Source organism: Triticum aestivum, chromosome 4D (genome assembly GCF_018294505.1).
Source record: "Triticum aestivum cultivar Chinese Spring chromosome 4D, IWGSC CS RefSeq v2.1, whole genome shotgun sequence".
In the NCBI taxonomy this organism is placed as follows: Eukaryota; Viridiplantae; Streptophyta; class Magnoliopsida; order Poales; family Poaceae; genus Triticum; species Triticum aestivum.
The window spans coordinates 110,366,208-110,383,043 of NC_057805.1; the positions used below are offsets into that span (position 1 = coordinate 110,366,208).

Below are 16,836 nucleotides of genomic sequence, written 5' to 3' on the forward strand. Positions count from 1 at the left end.
CCGGCAGACCTCTCAGCCTTAGCTTTCCGATGGGTCGCACAGTCAAGAAGGCCGGCAAGTCCAAGTCGAAGAAGGGCAAGGCACGCGATTCCGCAGCGGCTCTTCTTATTTCCTTTTTCCCACTGATGATAAGCTCTCCCTAATTTTCGTGTTATCTTGGGCGGCGTTTGTTTGGTTAGGGAACGAAGAAGGCTGATGCTTCATCGTCTGCTGCCGCTGCGGTGGCTTCTGGTCCGGCAAAGGTGCGGGAGCACTAGTCGTTCGTTTCAATGCTATTTTATTGTTCTTTGATTGATTGATTGATTGGAGCGTATAGATGCCTGCCGAGACGAATTGCTCCTATGATTAAATTGTGTTTTGTACCTGCTTAAGTTGTGCTTTCTTCTGTTCTCATGCTAAGGATGATGCTGAAAACTGTGTATGTGGAATTACATATGTAAATGGTGGATTTTGTTGTTAGGTGTGGCAACCAGGTGTAGATGCACTGGAGGAGGGAGAGGAGCTCCAGTTTGATCCCGAGGCTTACAACTATCTCCGAGGATTTAGTATTGGTTGGCCTTGCTTGAGGTAAAACTATATTCTCCTTATCCACAGGGAGGCATTGTTCGTAGACTACGAAATTATCTGTTCTCAAAGATTCACTTCGCTTTGTAGCTTTGATGTTGTACAAGATCAACTTGGGCTTGTCCGATCAGAGTTCCCACACACATTATATGGCGTTGCTGGAACTCAGGTTGCGTTCCGTCTTTACCCTTTTTAAAATTTACACAGAAAGGACTACTTCATGCTTTGTCTTGCAGCAAAACTGAGATTACAGTTCCTTTCTGTTCTGCCACATAGAGATGAGTTTGATCGTCTCAAATGTATTTGTAAGGGCATATTTGATTATCTTGTTTAACTGCTGGATTGCTGGTGCCTACTCATGTATACTTCTCCAGAATGTGCTAGGGTATTTACCGGTCTGCATCAGTTTCTTATTCTGCTATTTTAGATGGAACGTCGTACAATTGCTAATGTTTATTAGTACAGATGAACCATGTCAGAAATTTAGTGTGGATGCTTGCTCCCATTTATAACATGATTGTTGCTTTGGTGCGTGTTTCATTGTTATTGGTGTTATTACAGCTTCAATATGTAAGGCTCGGCCAAGCTATGATTGCTTGCAACCGAGCTCGGCTGGGTATTGTTAAGCTTTAAGAATGAGACTCAGCTAACGGGGATTTTTGTGCTCCAAGAAATAATGTTTATATTGGTGGAATCTCAAGTAATTAGTGCATGAAAAGAAAGTTTTCGTACTTGCTTACCATTTACTACCTAAACTGCCAAACGTTTCCCAAACGTCTTATATTTAGGAATGGAGGTAGCATGTTTCATTTACGTTTCCACACAGTTTATCTATCTAAATTAAGGGCTATGCTTCATCCTTTACAGGCTGAAAAGGCTCCATGGAATTATATTGGCGTATTCAAGCTTTCCAACATAAACGGGAAGAAGCGGGAACCTATACCATCTTCAAAAGTTGATGCTGACAGTGATATGGATAGTGATAGCAGCAGTGATGAAGAAGAAGAGGAGGAAACTAATGAGGATATAAAGCCCATCCTACATGTATGTTTTTTCTCTAAATGCACAACTTCATATTTTTCGTTGACATCAATTATTTCACACTTTAGCTTTGCTGCATTGGTACAAACCTTCTGTTGCTAATAGGTCAATTTTGTACATACCAGCTAAAAAAGGTGGCCCATGCGGGGTGTGTAAACAGGATACGCTCAATGACTCAACAACCACACATATGTGCTACATGGGGAGACACAGGTCATGTTCAGGTAATTCTGTTTGGCTCTCATTTCTCTTTATTTACTCCCGTGGCTGGCCCACTCAACATTTGGTTAATCTCTGCCACATCTTCCCAGGAACAGATAGAATAATCTGTGCATAATATTTGTTAGGAATAAAGGACTCCACACCCCAATTCCGTCATTTACATATCATATTTCGTTCTTAGGAACTTGTAAGGAACATAATGTATTGAACTGACTACTTTGTGTGTAATATGCAGGTGTGGGACTTCAAATCCTTCCTTAACTCAGTAGCAGATTCAGGGCCAGTTGCACACAAAGAAGACGACATAATCCATAATCATGTACCTTTGAAAATATTCAATGGCCATAAAGATGAAGGATATGCAATTGATTGGAGTCCACTTGTTACTGGAAGACTTGTTTCTGGTATGTAATAGATCTATTACATGTTACAATGCTTTATCCTCAGATATGTTCTCTCGTGATCTCTCTGTCATGTATTCATAGATCAGCGTTTTCATTTAATTTGGTATACATTCATTGGCTTAGACCAGTTTAATGTTTTTTCCACACAGGTGATTGCAACAGTTGCATTCATCTCTGGGAACCATCTTCAAGCACTTGGGACGTAGATACAAAACCATTTGTTGGACACTCCGCAAGCGTTGAAGATCTACAGGCATACCACTGAATGATGTATCATATATCTACTCCTATGTCCTCTGGATATGTTGATTATCTAAAAATTATTTGATTATATTCTTGCAGTGGAGTCCCACAGAAGGCGACGTATTTGCCTCTTGTTCAGTGGATGGAAAGATATGTATTTGGGATGTTAGGACAGAGAAGAAACCCTGTATGCCTATTAAGGCTCACAATGCTGATGTTAACGTTGTCTCCTGGAATCGGTATATTTACTAGGTTTTTTTATTCATGAGCACTACTATTTCTTCTGTATACCGTTGTATTTATGTTGTGACCTCCATTATCAGGCTAGCTAGCTGTATGATAGCTTCAGGATGTGATGATGGCAGTTTCTCAATTCGTGATCTTAGATTTATCAAGGTACTTTCGTCTTGACAAAGCACATTTTTCTATGCTCGTCGGTTGCATACTACCCACTTCAAAGGGGTGTTTTCCTGTGGTTTGTGTTTTTCTGATTTGTACTTTAGGCTTCTGTTTGCCTGCCTGCCTATGTACTCTATATTGAGAAAGATAAGTATTAAGTGAACGGGTATTTTGAAGATAATACAAGACGAATAAGACTTCTGTTGATGAAAATTTGGCATGTTATTGCTAGTAGAATTGCTAATTTGATACTCCCTCCGTCCCATAACGTAAGACATTTTTTGACGTGTCGAAAAATGACTTACATTATGGGACGGAGGGAGTATGTGTTGTTACATGTTATTTTGTTGCCGGTAGTATATATAGTGCACACTTCTGCCAAAATCACTGCAGTTACACACTACCACAATCAGTATGTTGCTTTGCCAATTTTGTTTAAAATATATTTTCCTATGTATGATATGAACTATTGTTTCTTTTCTTATAAGTATGCACAATTGCTTGAGAATGGTATGTTCACGTCAACTCTCTGTTCACTGTGCTTTCTGTGTATTGGCAGGATGACGCCGCAGTGGTAGCGCATTTCGAGTACCACAAGCACCCAATTACATCTGTGGAATGGAGTCCACATGAAGCATCAACTTTGGCTGTATCATCTGCTGATCATCAACTCACGTAGCTGTCCCTCCTATCATTTTGTTTTGTTTTTGAAGTGCTGATATCCTACGACATGTCGAGTTCTCTTGCTGTAACATGCTGGATTGTTTTTCTTCAGAATTTGGGATCTTTCATTGGAAAAAGATGCAGAAGAGGAAGCTGAGTTCAGAGCAAAGATGAAAGAGCAGGCAAATGCTCCTGAAGATTTGCCCCCACAACTTCTCTTTGTTCACCAGGTACTTGACAAAATTTCTCCTGAAGATGGCTTTAATTTCCATTCTTTTGCATGTGTCGCGGCCAAAACAACATGCGTAAAGAGCTGTAAAGAAGCAAGTAGATGTGATGATTTTGTGAATGTGCAGGGCCAGAAAGATTTGAAAGAACTGCACTGGCATCCACAGATACCTGGGATGATCGTGTCGACGGCAGCCGATGGCTTCAACGTGCTGATGCCCAGCAACATAGACACAACCATAGCTGGGGCAGACAAGCCTACTTTGGCGCCACTTGGCTAATTCAAGGCTAATGAAATATCTGAATATCCTTCTAGGCTAAGGACAATACTGCGAGTATCTATCTCTTTTCAGTATCATGTATTTTATGTTTCTCTGTTTCGTGGAGACAACCATCTCTATTTCGTGTAATAGATAGTGGATAATCAGTCATCCTGGATGATACTCACCAAATTACCTGACCCAGATGCTCTACTTTTGACACCGAAGAATTTTGCTGGATGAGCGCATATTTGAGCCTTGTTAGGGCAACTCCAACGCTGATCACCAAATAGCCATCAATTGTTTTTTTTTTTTTGGAACATAGATGCTAGAAGCGTCCGGCTTTAAATTAATAAAGCCATCAGGCAGCATCCACACATACTTAGGTCGTAGGCTTGAATAAAACAGTCATCGAGCCGTAGGCTTCAATAAAACAGTCATCGAGCCGTAGGCTCCGGATAAAGCTAAGAAGGAACAGACAGTAGTTATAGATCACAAAAGCGGAGCATCAAGAAGACAGATAGCTAAAAGGAGCATCAAGAAGACATATAGCTAAAAGTAGAGATCTCATGGTCAAGCAGTCGACCCGTCTTGTCGAGCCTTCATCATGGTCATCTTGATCAGCTCCATAGTCTCGTTCATGCGTTCCTCGTCACGTTTCTTCCCAACGGTGCACATATCTGAAGGAAAATGTGACATTTGAAGATGATATCAGCAGGGTGGGCTGGGAACTTGTGCTCAATCGTAATTTTGTTCCAAACCGACCAAAGGGACCAAAGCAGCGCCCCAACGCATCGCCAAACTATCCTTGCATTGGCCCCTCTTTGCGCCGTTAAGATAGTAAGTAAATCGTGGCTAGACTGTGGATTCCAATTTTGTTTGAAAGCGTCTCTAACCGCACTCCACGCAAATCTAGCAAGTGCACATCCAAAGAACACGTGATTTGCGTTTTCCCCTAAACCGCAAGTGGAGCACGTTCCGTCCACCGGCCCATTGCGTTTGGCCACATTATCGGAGGTTGGTAAGCGGTTGCAAAACATTTGCCACAAAAAGATCTTGATTTTGAGAGGTATACCGGCCTTCCATAGCCCCCTAGCTATGTCTAGCGTAGTACCCTCGGAAAGCTTGTCGTACAGGGACTTGACCGTAAATTTCTTGGAGGAGGTCAACTTCCACATAATCGTATCCGCCCCATTACTACGCGTCAATCCACCCAAGTCAGCCGCCAATGAGTCCCAGCTGGCGGCCTCCGTCGTGTCTAGTGTCCTAATAAAGGAGATAGCAGGCGGATGGACTCGAAGAGCATCGGCCACCATAATGTTGGTGTCCGTTGCCAGTTGGTACAGTTCCGAATGGGAATGCCACAGCGGTTCCTGACCCCACCAATGGTTGAGCCAGAAACGTGTAGGCTTGCCATCGTTCACACCGAACTGCGCACCCACTGCGAAAGCCGGCCGAACCGCTTGGACCCCATTCCAAAAGGCCGAACCGTTGCTTTTTGCCTTGAACAAATTCCCATCCGGGAAATATTTAGCTCGAAGAATGTCGGCCCAGAGTCCCGACTCGTTTTGGTCAAGACGCCACCACCACTTAGTAAGCAGGGCCACGTTCATGAGTTTAGAATTCATAACACCCAAGCCACAGAATTTTTTTGGTCTACAAACCGCTGCCCATTTCACTAAGTGGTATTTGCGTTTGGTCCCAGCTCCTTCCCAAAAGAACCGAGAGCGCGGTGTATCGAATCTAGCGTGAACCCCATCCGCTAGTAGGAACATTCCCATTGTGAAAAGTGGGAGGGAGGATAAGCTCGAGTTAGTGAGAATAAGCCGCGCCGCCGAGGACATAAACCTGCCCCTCCAAGGGCTCACCCGGTTAGCGACTTTCCCATAAAGAGGCTCCCATTCCGCAATGGTTAGTTTCTTGGTCGAGATCGGGAGGCCAAGGTACTTAATCGGGAAGCTCCCCAGCTTGCAATTAAGTAGGTTGGCGATCCGAGCACTTTCTAGATCAACCACCCCAATGGTGATCACTTCGCTCTTCAGAAAGTTGATCTTAAGCCCCGATAATATCTCGAAAGCGAGCAGCAGTAGCTTGATTGTAGCTATGTTGTGATCGTCGGGCTCGAACAAGAGCATCGTATCATCTGTGTATTGCAGATGCGTAACCCCACCAGGGATAAGGTGGGATACTAGCCCTTTAATGTGTCCCGCTACTCGCGCTTTGTTAATCATGGCCGCTAAGGCATCCGCAACAAAGTTGAAAATGAGAGGAGAGCTTGGGTCTCCCTGCCGAAGACCACGTTTGTTACGGAAAAACTTACCCATTGTGTCATTGATAGTGACCGCCGTGTGCCCACTACACACGAGGTGCATGAGGCGATGCACAAAACCTGCCTCAAAACCCTTTTTGAGGAAGACCTCTCGCAAAAACTCCCAGTTCACGCGATCATAAACTTTCTCGAAATCTAATTTAAGGAGCACGCCATGTGCCCTGCTGCGTTTTAACTCGTGAATGATTTCTTGTAACGCGATTGGGCCCTCAAGTATGTTTCGGCGTTTAAGAAAACCTTGTCTGACTAGAACTAATGACCCGTTGAGCGACCGGTGCCAAACGCGAGGCATAAGCTTTCACACAAATTTTGAAAGGAACGTTAATCAGGGTGATGGGTCTAAAAAGCTTAATGTTATCCGCCCCTTTCACCTTAGGAATAAGGCTAATGGCTCCATAATTCAGGCGAGAAAGATCTATCGTGCCCAAAGCAAAGCCGTTGACGATATTGTAGAACAGGTGCTTAAGGCAGGGCCAAAACCTCTTGAAGAACTCGACAGGCCACCCGTCCGGTCTGGGCGCCGTGCTCGTTTTCATGCCGTCTAGGGCCTGATCTATTTCCTCGGGAAGAAAAGAAAGAGCAAGCCTGTCGTTCTCCTCCGGAGAGACACGCTCCGCGTGATCCCACAAATCATCGCGCAAGCAAAGAGGTTTTTCGTCGGCCGTCCCCAAAAGGCCTATGAAAAACTCATAAATATGAGCCGCGATTTGTTCTTGCATCAACAGGAGCCCGTGATTAGATTAAAGACGCAGAATGGAGCACTTCCGTTTCCTCCCGTTCGCATAAGCGTGGAAATATCCGGTGTTTGCGTCTCCTTTCGTGACCCATTTGACTCCGCCCCTACGTCGCCAGTACTCCTCCTCCGCGCGCAAAATCGCCGTGACTTGGTTTTCCAAGGCGTACCTATGGGCCCACTCGTCCTCCGAAAAAGGACGGCGATCTGCCTCCGCATCTAACAGCGCAATTGCCTCTACAATACGCGCGCGAGCCTTCTTGGATTCGCTACCGTGATTAGCGCCCCACCCGCGTAGGAAAGCACGGAGCTTGCCTGGTACCGCGTTCCAGCACTCCGCTGGCCCACGTTGGGGCCCCAATTGGGCATAGATCGATCCCCATCGATCTACCACCATCTGGGCGAAACCCTCCGCTCCGAACCAAGCCGTTTTGAAGTAGAATCTAGGGCTACGACGGATGAGATCCTCCCCTGAGGAAAATATTAGCGGTACATGGTCTGATCCAATGCGCGTCTCAGCCATGAGAGAACACATGGGGAACAGCACCTCCCATTCGGGTGTAAAAAGACTCGATCCAACACGCTATGAACCGGTTGTGTTTGTTTGTTAGTGCATGTATATCTGGCCCCGGTCCGCGCCGCTTTGCGCAATGCTGCTGCCGCAATGGCACTATTGAATAAGGACACCCTAGTCCAATCAATATTAGCATTATTCTTGTCCACCCCCGAGCATATCAAGTTAAAATCACCGAACCACTAGAAGGTTGTTAGCCCGTTTGGCCCCAACCAGATTTGTCAGTTCGAGAAGGAACGCAAGCGATCTGGAGTGATCAGCTGGTCCATAAACACACACGACAACCCACGAAAAACTAGATACACGATGTTTAATAGGTGCGGACAGAAAGAAAACACCAACATCCCATTGCAATACATCACATACATCTCGATGACAACCCATCAAAATGCCACAAGAATGCCCCACAGAGGAAACCCAATGCAAATCAAAACGCTGAAGGGGATCGTACGCGAGCAGATCTCTGAAAGAAAGTCCGTTTTAATCGTCTCCTGAAGCGCAACCACATCGATACGTTCTTTGGCCATGTACTCTTTTAGTTGAGTGCGACGGCCACCGTGGCCACAACCACGGATATTCCAGAACATGTACCTCATCTATAGAATTCTATTACGTAGGCGCACACCCCGAGAGGTCACCGCCTTCGCCACTCTCTTCCTAGCCGTCACACGACCATTAGAAGGAAGGACACCAGCTTCCCTAGCTTGTGTCGCTTCATCGGGCATGTCCTCGTCACCAGCCTCTACTGGAACGATGGCTAACGCGTTGCTATCAGCGCAACGAACAGCCGCAGCAGCCAGCGCTGCTTGCGCCTCTTCCCTAGCACGAACGAGAGGTATAATATCGCTCTGAGGACCACTAATCGCCATTCCGCAGTCATCTAAAATGCTCGCCATGTGATCGTCTGAGAAAGCGTTTAGAATACGGAAAGAGGGCAAGGGGTTACCTGAGGAGTCCATGTTCTTGTCTGCGATGCGGAGCTTGGCGCTCTCCATGGATGACAGATCACCCAGCTTGGCCTTGGCCCGAACGCTAGGAGCTCTCTGCACCACCGGAGTCGCCTTGGAGCGCCTGGCCTTGCTGCTCGCTCCAGTCGCCCCCAGCGCCGCCCCCAAATCTCCTCCAAGGTCAGACGTAGCCACCGCCGCCCCGGTCATCGCCTGCTTGTTAGCCGGCTTCCTCCCCGCCGTCTTCTTGGGTTGCCGCCCGGCGCTGTTGGAGCCACGACGCGGAGCAGGCGTCAGGTCGGCACCCTCGTTCACCACGCAGCCAGAGTCCGCCCCCACGACCACTGGAGAGGATGAGGCAGGGAGAGGAGCAACAGTGGAAGCCCCAACCGTGCCAAGCTGAGACGCCACCTCCTAGATCAGGGCCGAGAAGTTGGACCTGTATTCATTGAAGGTCAGCTCCAGAGAGCGAGCTAGCGGAGGCACACTCACCGCCGTGTCCTGTGTCGCCACCCCAATGGCTCCAGCACCAGCCGACAACGCTCCCAACTTGTCCCAAGTTTCCGTGTCAATGGATGTGTCCTGGATGCTGTCGTCTTGTTCGTCCCCCATGTCGAGCATCTTGGAGTCCTGGTTCGCCGCAGCACTTGGGGTGCCCTCGCCCCCTTGCTGGTCATTGCCTGGTTCGGCCCTGCCCTGCTTGGTGTTGCTCGGAGGCCGCGCATCCTTTGACAGATCAGCATCCTTGGGGAGAGGATTGGAGGGGCCAGAGCCGTGCACTGCCCGCTCGCCACCCCGTTTGGGTAGGGTCTCTCGCTCAACCTTGATCTGATATCCCTCGTGGTTGAACCACACCTCGACAACTCCATTAAGCTTCTCCGGGGCTTTGCATGCGAGCTTCATCCGAACAGGTCCCAACCTGATCAGAGATAGCTCATCGACCACGATCGGCCAGCCCAGCATCCGGAACCCCTCCTTGATGCGGTCCTCATGCCGATGCTTCTTTGGAATGCCATGGAGCCGAACCCATGTCTCAGGCATCACCATAGGCTGGATCTCCTCATGAAGCATGTCGCCCACACGCGCAGTGATGTCATTGATAGACAGAAACAACTTCCCGCTCGATTTCGCCATGTGTAATAGATCAGTAGACGGAAAGACCACCACGAAATCGTCATCTCCCACTTGAGTGACCTGCCAATCCCAATCGCGCGTCACCATGTGCTTCAGCTCTTGTTTGAGGATGCGGAGGTTAAGCCAGCACTTGTTCCGACCGGATTGGACGTGCAAAATTCCATAAATCAGAACCAAAGTGGGGGAGGGTTTGGGGGAGTCTGGACCCCCGCCACGACTCCACACCCGACACACACAAAATCCCCACTCATGGTGTTCGGCCAAAAACCATGTCCTGCAAGTGCTTGGTCAAGATACCATAGTAGAATATTTTGATGTTGTCCTTCTTGACTTTGAAGGAGACACGGTGGATTCGTGCTCCAACATGGAGGATGAATTTGTTGTGTGAGATGTGATTGGCCGTGTGGAACTTATTGCACGAACGGAGTAAAAGGCCACGACATTTTAGCAAAGTGTGTATGTTTGTTTTCATGAGCAAAAGCACTACATGCCCTATAACATTGGAGTGATCCATGATTGAATGCAAAGTGGGTACTCCATTATGTTACACCATTCAAACAACTGTCAACAAGTATTGAGGTGTGTCTGCAAGTGCAAAGATGGTGACCTAAGGGGCGCATCACTCGAAGAGCTTGTGAGTTTATAATAATGATAAATTTATACCAAGAAATAATGTTGCAAAATGGATGTCTCAAAGGTCTGAGTGAAAGCATCGCGCTTTCCATCTGTAACGGCCACACCTGCTGGCGGCGTTGTCGGGGGTGTCGTGCGACATATGCCAAAGGATGGCTTATCATGGAGGGGGCTAATAATACGTCGTCGGTGCCAGGAAACGGGATGAGGCGTAGACATGCACGCCGACGAATCTTACCCAGGTTCGGGGCTCTCCTAGGAGATTACACCCCTACTCCTGCTCTGCGGGCTCTCCGCATGATCACTCAAGCAACAATGGTGACTACAAGCTTGCTCCTTGAGCTGTTTCTCTGGAGGGGAAGAAGAACAAGGCTAGCCCTAGCTTCCTCTCTATATGGGTGTGTGGGTGAACTAGAGTCTGAACCCTTTCCATGGGTGTCCTGGGGGGTTTATATAGGCCTACCCCCCCAGGGGTAAAAGGGTAATCTGGCCGGGTGTAGGCCTCGGCTGTCAGTGCCTACGGTCGCCGGCTTCTCCGCCGGCCACTGGGGCCCGCCGCCTGGTGGGCCCCGCCGCCTGGTGGGCCCCGCCGGCTGTCTCGTACCTGCCCGGCAGGCCGCGCCCGCCGTTCTCGGGTCTTGCTGGCTGCTCAGCACTGTAGCGATGCCTGTAATGATGCATGCTTTGTCGGGAGGGGCGTGGCTACAGTACCGCCGCCTGGTGGGCGATCACTGTAGCCATTCCCCGTCTTCTGGTTAATGGCGCACAAACTCCAAGGAGAGGAAGGCCGCCTGGTCAGGGGCCGGCCTCCCTACGAGCCGACTGGTCTAGGCTCACCGTCTTCTGGCTCCTTGTGGACAGGCAGGGCCCGCCACTTGCGGGCCGTACCGACAGCCCGTCGTGGGAGCATGGCTCCCTCTGACAGGGGTGATGTCATGGGCTGCGTGCCAACAGTGCCGCGCCGGACGGGAGATCTCCGTCTGGTATGATGCACTGTGGCCACGCTTGGCCCCAGATTCGGGGGTGGCAAGGCGTGTTGTAGCCACGCCCTGTCTCATCGCATTTATGTGGGTGCCAACTTTGAGAACGCCTAGGGCCGCCTGCTAGGAGCCGGCCTCTCTGGAGGCCGCCTGTTAGGAGCCGGCCCACCTCGTGGCCGCCTACTGGGCTTTGCCGTCTCCTGGCAGCCGGCCGCTTGGACCAGCCGGCCGCGAGGAGGCGGCGCTTGGCTCTTTCAATCTTGAGGGAGCAGCCGGCCCCGATGTCTTGAAGCGCCATGGGGGCCGATGAGGCTACCCGTGGCCAATTACTCCGACAGTAGTCCCTGAAGCTGATGAGGCTCCGTGGCTGGTGGAAGGAAGGAGCCTCAGCAGCTTCCTACTCCGAGTGCTTCTTTTGATCTTGCTCCGTCCGTCTTCCATCGTACCGACTGCTAGGAGTCGGATATGTCCAGGCAGGCTGTCTGGTGGTTTTTGAAATGTCTTAGCGGGAGCTCGGTGGTGCGCCAGCCTGGCGCCAGTCTTGTCACCTGTCAACTGCACGCCATGTGTCTCCAGCCGGCCAGGCCGCCAGCCAGCCCATGCGCGCGATGGGACATCGCCGCAGGCCGGGGCCAACCACTACCGGGCCTCGGCACGCGCGCGGATCCGCTGTGGCCGAGGCAAACGGTTGGGATTCCGTGGCGTGATTACTCCACGCTGTTACTGCACGGTTAATGTGGGGTCATGGGCACAGTTAATCCCACGATCCCCACGCCCCGTCCCCTCGGCTTCGCAGCCTATAGGGATATAAATAGGGGGAGGAGGGGGCGGCATTAGCACGCGCGCCCTCCTCGCCCTTTGCCATCTCTTTCTTCCTTCCTTTCTTCACCGCTGCGACGCCTCTGCCCTTCGCCGAAGCGCCGCCGCAGCTCATTACCGCAGAGCCTTTCTCCTCCGCGGCGTTGCCGTTCTCCCGTGGGTTCGCCCATCTCTTGCCGCGCCGCGCCTTCATCGAGCTCCAAGCTCTCATGGCACGCAACAAGGCGAATTCCGGTGCCTGGGACGGCTCCAACGTCCACCAGGACCACCTCGACTTCCTCCGCAACACGCGACGGTTACCCGGCGCAGGCTATGTAGAGGTACGCGTCCCGCCGGCGAAAGAAATCTCGCCGGCGCCGCAAGACGGCGAACGCGTCATCTTTCGGTCTCACTTTCTCCGTGGCTTCGGCCTGCCGGCTAGCGGCTTTCTCCGCTCCTTCCTCCAATTTTATCACCTCCAGCCGCACCACCTCACACCGAACACGGTGGTGCTGCTATCGGCCTTCGTCACGCTATGCGAGGGCTACCTTGGCATTCTCCCCACTCTCGAGTTGTGGGGAGAGTTCTTCTACCCCAAGCTCGGCGTCTCTGTCAAGGACGAGGCGGCTCAGTGCGGCGCCTTCGTCGCGGTGCTGCGCCCAGGAGCCGGCAACCGCTTCCCGGCCATCACCTTGACCCAGTCCGTCAAGCTGTGGCAGAAGTCGTACTTCTACGTGAAGAATATCAACCCGGCGCTGGACTTCGTCAGCCTGCCGGCCTACGAAGCCGGCCCACCGGCCGAGCCGCGCACCAACTAGACCTTCAAGCCAAAGCACCTGTCACTCGCCTCCACCGCTGCCGTCGCCAGGCTTAAGGAGATGACGAACTTGGAGGGCCTCCAGGCGTCCGACTTGTTGACCGCCTTCGTGGTGCGCCAGGTTCTCCCCCTCCAAGGCTGGCCTCACATGATCAGCCAGATGAGTGGGCACCGAGACCCATGCCGGCTGTCCACCCTGGAGATGCCGGCCATGGAGGTGGCCCGCATGGTGAACGAGATCGTGAACCTCAAGCTCTCGGAGTCGGACTGGCAGTTCGGCAAGCGGCCGTACTCCCGCGTGCATCCGCCTCCTGCCGTAAGCTCCCGACTCTCCTTTCTTTCTTGGTCTTTTCTTCTTCTACCGAGTTATGCTTTGCCGACTGATCAGTCGGACGTGTTGCAGCTCCTCACGACCCAGCAGGCAGCCGACGCCCCGGCGCAAGGCGAGGAATTCCTGCCGAACCGAGCGATGAGCGACGCGGACGACCCCGACTTGGGGGCGGCCACCTTGGAAGACGACGCCACAGGCGGTGACAACGGGGCAGGCGGCTCCGGTGGAGGAGGCGGCGTCGAGACGTGGCCGGATGACGACGAGGAGGAAGCCGAGCCGCGCCGCCCGCCGGCTGCTAACAGGGCGGGGGCGAGCTCCTCAGCGGCGCCACCCGCACCAGGCGGCGCACCGAAGCATCGAGCCGGCACGTAGCGGCAAGGTGGCCGGCCGAAGAAGCCCAAGGGCTCGGCCGCGGCGACCAGGCAGGAGGAGGCTGCCGGGAAGGCAGCCCGGTTCCAGAAGGTCCCGAAGCAGCCGCCGACGGTGTCCGCGTAAGTGCTTGTTCTTCCTTGTGTTTTCCTTTGTCTTTTTTGTGTCTCTTTGTAAACCTTCTCTGAATTCTTTTTGTCTTGTGTGAACAGAGCACCGCTCTCTCTTGAGCGGTCGACCTCCGCCTCCATCATCGGAGGGACGGAGGGTTCCGCCAACGCCCGCCGCATAGACCCGCTCGCCGACCTCCGGGAGGCGACGGAGAAGAACGCGCGGGAGGCGCGAGGAGAAGGAGCGGGCGGAGAAGGCGAAGGTGGACGCGGCCAAGGCAACGCAGGAGGAGGCGGACACGGCAGCCAAGGCCCAAGAGGAGGAGGCGACCAAGGCCTAGGCGGACGCGGCCGCCAAAGCACAAGCGGGAGCAGCCGCGGGTGGCCAGGCTCCACAGCTGGTTGATGTCTACTACGCAACCTTCTTCTTGTAGACGTTGTTGGGCCTCCAAGTGCAGAGGTTTGTAGGAGAGTAGCAAATTTCCCTCAAGTGGATGACCTAAGGTTTATCAATCCGTGGGAGGCGTAGGTTGAAGATGGTCTCTCTCAAACAACCCTGCAACCAAATAACAAAGAGTCTCTTGTGTCCCCAACACACCCAATACAATGGTAAATTGTATAGGTGCACTAGTTCGGAGAAGAGATGGTGATACAAGTGCAATATGGATGGTAGATATAGGTTTTTGTAATCTGAAAATATAAAAACAGCAAGGTAGCAAGCGATAAAAGTGAGCGTAAACGGTACTGCAATGCTAGGAAACAAGGCCTAGGGTTCATACTTTCACTAGTGCAAGTTCTCTCAACAATAATAACATAATTGGATCATATAACTATCCCTCAACATGAGAGTCACTCCAAAGTCACTAATAGCGGAGAACAAACGAAGAGATTATGGTAGGGTACGAAACCACCTCAAAGTTATTCTTTCTGATTAATCTATTCAAGAGTCCATAGTAAAATAACACGAAGCTATTCTTTCCGTTCGATCTATCATAGAGTTCGTACTAGAATAACACCTTAAGACACAAATCAACCAAAACCCTAATGTCACCTAGATACTCCAATGTCACCTCAAGTATCCGTGGGTATGATTATACGATATGCATCACACAATCTCAGATTCATCTATTCAACCAACACAAAGAACTTCAAAGAGTGCCCCAAAGTTTCTACGCGAGAGTCAAGACGAAAACATGTGCCAACCCCTATGCATAAGTTCACAAGGTCACTGAACCCGCAAGTTGATCACCAAAACATACATCAAGTAGACCACGTGAATATCCCATTGTCACCACAGATAAGCACATGCAAGACATACATCAAGTGTTCTCAAATCCTTAAAGACTCAATCTGATAAGATAACTTCAAAGGGAAAACTCAATCCATTACAAGAGAGTAGAGGGGGAGAAACATCATAAGATCCAACTAATTGCAAAGCTCGCGATACATCAAGATCGTGCCGAATCAAGAACACGAGAGAGAGAGAGAGATCAAACACATAGCTACTGGTACATACCCTCAGCCCCGAGGGTGAACTACTCCCTCCTCGTCATGGAGAGCGTCGGGATGACGAAGATGGCCACCGGAGAGGGATTCCCCCCTCCGGCAGGGTGCCGGAACAGGGTCCCAATTGGTTTTTGGTGGCTACAGAGGCTTGCGGCGGTGGAACTCCCGATCTAGGTTATGTTCTGGGGGTTTCTGTATATATAAGAGGTTTTGGCGTCGGGAACAAGTCAGGGGGTCTCCGAGGCGGCCACGAGATAGGGGGCGCGCCCCACCCTCGTGGGTGCCTCAGGACTCTTCTAGCCTATCTCCGATGCTCCGTGGGCTTCTTCTGGTCCAAAAATAATCTCCGTCAAATTTCAGGTCAATTGGACTCCGTTTGGTTTTCCTTTTCAGCAATACTCAAAAACAAGGAAAAAACAGAAACTGGCACTGGGCTCTAGGTTAATAGGTTAGTCCCAAAAATCATATAAAATAGCATATAAATGCATATAAAACATCCTAGATGGATAATATAATAGCATGGAACAATAAAAAATTATAGATACGTTGGAGACGTATCACTGGTCATTCCGCTGCGCTCCATGCCGCCGGCGACAGGGATCCCGGCGCCGACTGGAGGGGTCGGCAACGACCAACCGGTCATGGAGAGGGAGCGAGGCGACGCCGTCATCCCGCGGACGGAGGCGTCCCAGCAAGCGCCGGCTGCCGAGGCTCAGGCAGTCGGCCTGACGCGCCATCGGCGCCTCGAGTCAGCGGCGAGCTGGTGGTGGGGGCGACTCTCATCGTCAACTCCGACGCACTGGTGTGTGACGAAGGCGACTTCAGCGTCGCGGCCTCAGGAAGTCGGAGCCTCCAGCTCATCGGCCCCAGAAGCGGAGGCCACTAGTGCCGTCCCGCGGGAGTGGACGTCTGGGGGCGGGACGGGCGTCCTTAACAAGTCTGCACAGGAAGTCCACTCCCTGCTTCAGGCCCAAGGCGACGCCCTCCAGGACTATACGAAGAAGTTCTTTGGCGTCGCGAGCCGCCGTCCGGGTATGCTCCTTATGCCTTTTCTTTCAATCTTTGCAATCTTCTGTGGGGGCGTGCCAACGCACCCACTGGGTGTAGCCCCCGAGTTTCGGGCCGGCTGCTGAGCAGGCGGCTCAGAACTTAAAGGCAAGTTCCAAATGCTGACCATTGATTCTGTGGCAGGACTACCACAACATTCGCGTGGCCGCCTACAACTCCCAAGTCCGGGAGCTATCCAAGCGGACCGCCGAGCTGACAGACAGCCGGAGTAAGCACTCCATTCTTCATTCTCGCGGGGGCGCGCCAGCGCACCCGCGGGGTGTAGCCCTCGAGATTCGCGCCGACTACTGAGCAGTCGGGTCGGATCTTTCGGCAACCACCTTTTCTTATTTCTTTTGTTGAATTGTTCAATCCTTCGCGGGGGCGCGTCAACGCACCTGCAGGGTGTAGCCCCCGAGATTCGGGCCGACTGCTGAGCAGTCGGGTCGGATCTTCCGACGATTACTTCTTTGTTTGTTGATTTGCTGACCTCTTCTCACCCTT

At 51.3% G+C, this 16,836-nt stretch overlaps 1 protein-coding gene across 1 annotated transcript; it reads left to right on the forward strand.

Moving 5' to 3' along the window:
* LOC123096564 (protein HEAT STRESS TOLERANT DWD 1) lies at positions 1-4,251 on the forward strand. Its single transcript, XM_044518334.1, has 13 exons — positions 1-80; positions 180-242; positions 461-567; positions 655-733; positions 1,432-1,608; positions 1,731-1,829; positions 2,063-2,231; positions 2,381-2,484; positions 2,574-2,713; positions 2,798-2,870; positions 3,433-3,548; positions 3,649-3,766; positions 3,893-4,251. Exons 1-13 carry the CDS (start codon positions 30-32, stop codon positions 4,043-4,045), a joined length of 1,449 nt encoding a protein of 482 aa, XP_044374269.1. The 5' UTR covers positions 1-29; the 3' UTR covers positions 4,046-4,251.
* Positions 4,252-16,836: the final 12,585 nt, after the last annotated feature.

Coding starts and splice junctions, on each gene's coding strand:
- LOC123096564 (XM_044518334.1), top strand. CDS start 30: ATGGGTCGCACAGTCAAGAAGGCCGGCAAGTCCAAGTCGAAGAAGGGC. Junction 2,485..2,573: donor CAAGCGTTGAAGATCTACAG/GCATACCACTGA, acceptor ATATTCTTGCAG/TGGAGTCCCACAGAAGGCGA. Junction 2,714..2,797: donor AACGTTGTCTCCTGGAATCG/GTATATTTACTA, acceptor CTCCATTATCAG/GCTAGCTAGCTGTATGATAG.